Here is a 7,881-nt window from a genome sequence, read left to right as displayed (position 1 = left end):
TCTCAGCAGCCAGACCCCTATGTTAACCTCATGACCCGAAAGGAGAAGGACTGGGTGATTAAAGTACAGATGGTTCAGCTGCAGAGTGAGAACCCTCACCTGGATGACTACTACTATCAGGTGAGCCCCAGCAGCTCCTCTCAGCCTCTGACCTTGGCATCCAACAGGCGTGGACTCCATGGGTCCTCTTGGATCGTTTCTCTAGCTCTTAGAGGGCCATGTCCAGTCAGGTGGGAGAGGCAGTCACTACAGGATAGGGGCCATATCCCATGAACCATGGGATACGACTTGTTGACTTGAATAAATGCCAGCAGACCTATTAACTCCTTACCCTCTGCTCCCTGTCTTCCTTTTGCTTATGAGGCAAGCTTTGCTTATGGGTTTTGGGTTATCTGAGCTGTGTTCCACTTTGTTTTCAACCTCCGTAAGCCCCCTACTAAAGTTCCCACCTTTATCTCCTTCCTGTTTAGACTAATCTCTTCCTTTCTTTCCACCATGCTTTAAAAACTCTTTCTGCCTGGATCACTGAAAGCAAAATATTTTTTACCTCTTGCTTTTTTAGAACTGCTCCTAAATGAAAGAGCTTTATTCAAATCCTTGTTTGCCTCACGGTCGGTGGCTTTATTTTAGCTTGGGATTTTACAGATTTCCTTAAGAAGACATTAGAGCTGCTGAGCCATTCTTTGGAAGCCTGAAACTGGCCTGGAGTGGTATTAGCTACTGGCCAATTGATAGTAGTATTATCTCTGTACTACAAACTGCTGATGGTCTTCGCACCATCAGATAACTGTGATTTTTGGAAAGCAGAGGTAGGATCACAAAACTAGAAGGGGAGGGTGAAGGAAAGGTGTGCAGTGTATATCCGAGGAAGAAGGAATGCAGGAAGGTTACAGATGCTGATACGGCTTTGCTTGCTGGCTCTCCATGTGGCTCTCTGCCTTTTCATCAGATCTGGTGGTGGTGTCTAGCTCTTGAAGTCCTCAGTATGGAGACCCCAAGCCAGATGTCATGAGGCCCAGGGTACTCAAGATGCTTCAGAGTGGTTGGCAGGAGGTCCCAAGGGGCCAGGATCCTGTCTGGAATGAATGCAGTAGGAAAGGGTGTATTAAGAGGTTGCACTTGAGAACTTTAATTCTAAGTTCAGAAGTTGAAGATACATTTTTCTATTCCATGGACACTCAGGAATATTATCAGAAACTAGAGAAAAAGCAGACAGATGAAGAGCTACTTGGGCGAAGGAGCAAGTTTGAATCACTCAAGCTGGTAACACCCTACATACAGAAGGCAGAGGCTTATGAGTCAGGTAGGACCAGGGCTGACCTGCTGGGTTGGGATGGACATCTGGATAATGAAGGGTGGAAAGGGAAGGGGAATATGCTTCTCCTGACTCCTTTTTGTGCAGTGGTTCGAATCGAGGGTTCCCTGGGCCAAGTAGCTGTATCAACGTGTTTTAGCCCTCGCCGAGCTATTGATGCTGTACCCCATGGGTCTCAAGATCAGGTAGAAGTGCTATCTTCCAACAACCTTTTTTTTTTTTTTTTAAAGATTTTATCTATTTATTTGTTGGAGAGAGAGAGAATGCACAAGCAGGGGAAAGCAGCAAGGAAAGGCAGAAGCAGGCTCCCTGCTGAGCAAGGAGCCCAATGTGGTACTTGATCCCAGGACCCTGGGATCATGATCTGAGCTGACGGCAGATCTTAACTTAACTGACTGAGCCACCCAGGAATTCCTCCCATAACCTTTTTTTTTTTTAATCTCCCCTGTTTTGGAGAAAGGACAGGGGCACTCTCATGCTTGAGGTCAGATTGTGACTTAAGAGTGAGAAAGAAGTGTGGTCAGACTTGGTGTTAGCTTTTCCAGCTCTATGTCTAGCTTGCCTGAGGCCTGGGCTGCTGCTCTGAAGGTGTGGCTGATGGCCTGGGACTCTCTCCTAGGAGACAGGAGCTGCAAACAGTCAGAGGCTTCAAGTGTTGGCCCGGATTGAAAAGGTGAGATAGCATCTCCTTAAGGATGAGTTCTTCATTTACCCTTGGGAATGGGATATTTCTCAAATTGACCTCTTCTTTTCCCACCTTTGAATTCCCAGATGTTTCTTCAGTTGCTGGAGATAGAGGGCCAGAAGGACGGGCTGCCGCAGCCCTGCTCCTCTGAACAACGGAACAACCAGATTGAGAAGCTCTTCCAAGCCTTAAAGACCCCAGAGCAGAATACTCTGGAGTGAGTGTGGGAGGCTCACGCCTCCAGCCCAGCAAGGGCAAGATAAGCAAACCCAAGGGCTTTCCTTCTGCCCCTCCTTTCTGGCACGAAGCCACAGCCCTCTATGCAGAGCCCTGAAAATGTCTTCCTTTCTCACATGTAGGGAGGCAGCAGATGGCTTCCTGCAGGTGCTCTCCGTGAGGAAGGGGAAAGCTCTAGTGGCAAGGCTGCTCCCTCTCCTGCCCCAGGATCGAGCTGTTAGCCTTCTTCTGGCGATCACCCACCATCTGCCCCTCCTAGTCAGGAGGGATGTGGCTGATCAGGTACTGTGGCATTGAGGAGAGAAGAGGATGGTTTTGTGCATGGGTTAGAGATCCTTCTTCTTCATCCTCTCTCCCCCATCCCCAGAGATGCCCCAGAGAGTGCTGGGCAGGGAGAGGTGCCAAACCTGACCCACTTGGTTGAGGAGGTTATAGAACCAACCACTATAGGAACGACTGATCATCTTGAGTACAATGACCAAAGAACACTGACATGCGGTTGCACAGGTGTGAGTGGGCTGTGGAGGTTTGAGAAGATAAGGACTCCCTGTGAAGTGTTAAACCCCATATCTACCCTTCTTAGGGAAGACATCCTAGATAAGTGGGTGTTGGAGGACCCCTTGATAGTGGTTGGAGGGACCTGAGTAGTAAGTAACCGGACCAGGAAAGTACCAAAAGCAGGTCATCCAGAAAAGGGAATACAGGCAAAGTAGGAGGAGGTGAAGTTGTAGAGGAGACTGAGAGAGATACTTACTGACCTTTTTGCAGGCTCTACAAATGTTATTCAAACCCCTGGGCAAATGTATCAGTCACTTGACCTTCCATGAACTTCTCCAAGGACTTCAAGGTCTAATACTGTTTCCACCTGGCTCCTCAGAGAGGCCGGTCACTCTGGTACTTCAGAACCAGGTAACACAGTGGGAGGCTTTGCTCTTTCCACAGATGGCCTCCAGGTGGTATCACTGGCAAGGACTAAGCAACAGAGTATTACCTCTCGCTCTTCTCTGTAGTGCTTCTCCCTGTCAGTGAGCACTAGGATCACCTGGAGAGCTTACCAAACACCAGTTCCTAGGTCTCACCCCCAGAGAGTCTCATTTAGTAGACCTGGGGTGTGGCCCATCCATTTGCTTTTCTAACAAGCTCCCTGAGGACGGTGCTGATGGGGACCTCTAGAATAGAGGTCACCAAACTTTTTTGATGGTGTATCCCTCTTAGTAAAAAGCTCTGAACCCTATCACCTATGTCTAGAAATCCTATACATGTCACATTACGCTAAGTACGTAATAAATACAAGATAGAAAATTTTAAATGCAGAGACTCTAGCTGTGAAAGTTGATATCTTTTAATACCCTAATGGATTATTTTGTGAACTCCTCTATGCAAATCTTTGTCTAAAGAATTGCTGCTTTCAGTGGGGTCCATAAACTACCTGCATCAGATTCCTGAGTCTGTTCCTGATCTATAGACTGACTACTGAGAGTAAAACCCACAAGTGTGCATTTAATCAACTCTCCACAGGGATCTTTTGGAAAGTTCAGAGCAGTGATATCCTTCAAAAGGTCTGAGAGTTCTTTGGCCAGCCATTGTAAAAACGGTTTTACAAGTGTTGAACTGCACTTTTACATGTGAACCTGCCCCCCCCTTTTTTTTGGAAATAGCAGAGCCAAGAAAGCACAGAATGCCTCTTGTGAACTCTTTTGACCTTGCCTACTGTATCTCTTGCAGTTTGGAATATCTTTGCTCTATGCCCTACTAAGTCACGGGGAGCAGCTGGTATCCCTAGAGTCCTCCCTTGAGGAGCCCAGCAGTGATCATACAGCTTGGTAAGATCTTAAAGGCCTTGTAAATGCTATTTCAGTATCCCTGGGATGTATAGGCTGAGCCTGGTGAGCTATTACCTGAGTGGTATATTCAAGTATTGGGAGGAAGTTGGACAGAGAAGAGAAAAATATCAGACTTAGAGCTGTTATCCCTTCTCATTTGTTTTTCCTTCCTTCTTTCTTTTCTAGTGTCCTAGAGTGTTGGTTTCCCATGGAAGGCAGCAGAACAATGATTAAGGGGACAAGCTTTAGAGTCAAACAGACCTAAGTTGGAATTCTGCCTTTGTCAGCAGCATTGCAACTTTCAGACATGTTACTTCCCGTCTCTAAGCTTGTTACTTCATCTATAAACTAGGGATTTAGGGATAATGATGATAATCAGAGTTCTTAAGAAGGAGGATATGTAAAGCACTAAGCATTGCCTGACACATGCAAAATATGCAAGTGTTCTCTTAACTGTTACAAGCACAGATGTTGATAGTGGTAGTGGTGGAAAAATAATTTGGCACCTTGGCCTTGAGTCTACTTCCTGCGTAAATACGAAGACTCTGATGTTTTTCCATCTTCTCTGCCCTCCAGGACTGATGTGGTGGTTCTGATTGCCTGGGAGATAGCCCAGATGCCAACAGCATCTCTGGCAGAACCCCTAGCCTTCCCCAGCAACCTTCTTCCTCTGTTCTGTCACCATGTGGACAAACCCTTGGTACAGCACCTAGAAGCTAGGATGGAGTAAGTGATGGTAGAAATGAGGTTATAGCCCCTTGTTCAAGCCCTGTATAGGTTCTCTCATTTCTTTTAAGCCAAGAATATGGAGGATAACTTGTATTTAGAAGTAGTTCTAGAAACTTTAGCATTTACCCAGTAATCCGTCTGTCTGGGTTAGGGTCCTGAATCCTATTTCCTCAACCAAACCTTTTAATTTAATCCCAGATCCTTTGCTCATTGATCATGCTAAGCTACCTGAGGACAAGGATTAATATGAGAAGCTGAATTGTTAATTGAAGAAATATTTGAGGGACAAATCTAAAAGTATGAGTGACATGAAGGTCACTTCTGTTCTCAGAATATACCAGCTGCTGGAAAGAGATAGTAATCAAATCACACGAATACGTTAGAAAATAGAATTGTTTACTGTTAAAAATCTGTTCTCTTTGTAGGCTTGCTTGGGTCTACTGATCCAGTTGTGCTGAAATACATATATGTGGGAAAATTTAATCATCAGACACTAGCAGTATGGGCTAGGTCTACAGGGATCCAGAGAGTCTGAGGACATTTTTTATGCCTTGATATATTGGAGGATCTCACCCAGAACATTTCCTTATGTTCTCCTTAAAAACCTGAATGATATGCCTAAAACTCATGACACAATAAGGTTTAATTAAAGAGATAATAGAATGATGTGTTGAAATTTGTCGTAAGTTAGGAGGTATAATGAAAACCATTTTCTTATGTATGAATGCCTCCAAAATGTCCTTAATAAAAGGGATAAGGCCATGTTATGTCTAACAATATGACCTTGGAAATTCCTTCTCTGCTGACTTTTTTTTTTTTTTTTTTAAATAAAGAGAGTAGCTAAGCTAATAGGGTTGGCTATAAATATCTCCCTTGGGATATGAAATGTTTGGTTTAAGTTGACAAACGAGGTCACATATTCATCCATCCCTGGAGTCCCTTTTATGAACCAAGCACCGTTTTAGGTGGTAGGGGAACAGTGAGCAGTGAAAACTCCCTGTTCTTCTGAAGCTTTCATTCTGGTTAGACAGGTACTGATGGCAAACATCAAGTAGTGATAAATACCTTGGTGAAAACGAAACTGGGTGGGGAGTAACTGGAGGGTAATGGTCCAGGAAGGCCTGTCAATAGCAGTTGCATTTAAGCTGAAAGTACTCCCTGTAGAGGCACCAGTGAGCACAAAGCTGCTAAGAGAAAAGGGGTGGGGGTGGGGGCGTTAATAAGAGTCAAGTAAAAATTTTCTAAAGGGAAAGCAAAAGTGGTTGGTGCAGTTTGAGGGAGGATTTCTTTTGAGCATGACATTATAGCATGTTCACATGATAAGGCACCCCAATAAAGGGAGAGAAAGATATGCAGGAGAAAAGAGAATTTTACAAAGTCCTAGAACAGGAGGATGTGAATCAAAGCACAAGTGGAGGGTCTGGCCTACTGGTTACCCGTGTGGCCCTAGCTGATTGTGGAAAAGAATGTGTTAAGAAAAATACTGGTGTTTATTAGAACCTCCCAAATTCCTCCTCCGCCCCCTGCCCCCTCACCGGCCCCCCTCCTCTTCAGCTCTGCTGGAGGCCTTGGATCATACTTCCTTGAGAAGACTAGTAATTAATTCGGAACTCTACCCACACCATTCCTTAACTACCCTGTTTCCCTGCCCTCTGCAAGACATATTATTTGACTTCAGCATTCAGGTTGATTCTCTTAGGATGGATCGGTCCACACTACCAAAGACATGGTACCACCCAGGGCCTGTAAACAGAAATAACAGCACAATAGGTAAAGAAAAAGGAGAGAGGCGGGAAACGGGTTCTAATAAAGGGTAAGCATTTAGAGGAAGAAGGCAGAGGGTAATGCCACGGAGTGAGTAAAGCTGCTCCAGCGTGCCTGAGGCTGCTAAACTTGTCGTTTAACTCTTCCAAGGTAGTTAAGTAAACAGGCTTGAAGCAAAGGCAGATGTAGCTTTACTGGAGGAATTAGCGGCAGCCTCCAGAGGCCAGGATTGCAAAAGGCGGAGACACTTCAGCTGTCCCTGGGAGAGTCACGAGGCGGCGAGCGGGCGGGCTACACGGCGCATGCCCAGGACGCAGCTGCGCTCAGGTGACCGGAAGAAATAGCCGAGTCAAAATGGCTGCGGAAAAGGCTGTTGGGGAAGCTGCTGCTTGCGGCACCTGCGGCGCTAAAGCCATGGAGCGGGTTCTACCTATGCTTTTGGTGCCAGTCCCTGTGGAGGCAACGGGGCAGATGGGATGCCGGGCGCAGTTGCACAGAGAGCAGGAGGTTCTGGGGAGCCTAACAGCTGCAGGCAGCCTGCAAGTGCTTTCCTTGGCGCCGGGCGGCCGGAGCGGGGGTGCCTGCTGCCTTAATGGCCCCTTTCGGCAGTAAGTGCTGCGGGAGTGCTGGGCAGTGGTGGAAGAGTACGGAACCTTAGGCGGCTGGCCCCAGTGCTCCCCTCCAGGCGTGGAGGTAGCGGGAGAGGAATGACAACCGCGGGGAACAGCTCAGATGCGATCCGGGTGCCCTCTCGGAACCTTTTCCTCGCTTTGCAGCCCCACCCTCGCTTCCCTTTACCCGGGCGCAGATAAGGCATCCAACTCCTCTGCTGGCCGCGCGCCCGGAGCAGGTCCCAACGTATGGGTTCTTTCATTAATTCAACATAGGTTAATTAATTGCTATTGTGCTGTGCACCTTGCCCATCTTCCTTCAGTTAAATCCCTTGAAGATAGCAGCTGGGGATCATCTCTAATTTGAATCATCCTGATAACTTTTTCTTGTGCCCGAAACAGCGACTTCTGTATACATGGATTAACCTCGCCGCCCCCGCCGCCTCCTTGAAGGATAGTCTAGCTAACCCATTCACGCAACTGAGTATTTATTTATATTTATTACATTTTAGTGTAATATTTATTACACGCAAACTGTTACATAGGAGCAGTCTACGACAGCTCTTATATGTGAAGCTTGCTTGATTGGGAAGACAGAAGACAGGGAAAGACAGAAAAAAACAATTATAATCATGTATTAACCTTCCACTCTGTAACTCTTCATCCAGGAGTTAGAGTTTATGTCATGAAGTGCCCTCTGAGTCTTTGGGCTCTCTT

At 46.4% G+C, this 7,881-nt stretch overlaps 2 protein-coding genes across 2 annotated transcripts in view; both read left to right on the top strand.

Moving 5' to 3' along the window:
• Positions 1-6,015, top strand: PATL2 (PAT1 homolog 2). The gene is made up of 10 exons (XM_080808208.1): positions 1-120; positions 1,183-1,303; positions 1,403-1,500; positions 1,935-1,988; positions 2,087-2,217; positions 2,360-2,519; positions 3,006-3,146; positions 3,963-4,060; positions 4,637-4,786; positions 5,215-6,015. The coding sequence occupies exons 1-10, from the start codon at positions 31-33 to the stop codon at positions 5,231-5,233; spliced, it is 1,062 nt and encodes a 353-aa protein (XP_080664334.1). The 5' UTR covers positions 1-30; the 3' UTR covers positions 5,234-6,015.
• Positions 6,016-6,888: 873 nt separating this feature from the next.
• SPG11 (SPG11 vesicle trafficking associated, spatacsin) overlaps positions 6,889-7,881 on the top strand; it is an 87,932-nt gene continuing 86,939 nt past the window's right edge. Inside the window, 1 exon segment of the mRNA XM_080808204.1 lies at positions 6,889-7,161. Coding sequence (XP_080664330.1) covers positions 6,908-7,161 — 254 coding nt within the window. The 5' untranslated portion in view covers positions 6,889-6,907.

Source organism: Martes martes (assembly GCF_963455335.1).
Source record: "Martes martes genome assembly, chromosome: 7".
Classification (NCBI taxonomy): Eukaryota; Metazoa; Chordata; class Mammalia; order Carnivora; family Mustelidae; genus Martes; species Martes martes.
The sequence above is the reverse complement of the archived record's forward strand: the minus strand, read 5'-3'. Positions and strand labels throughout refer to the sequence as shown.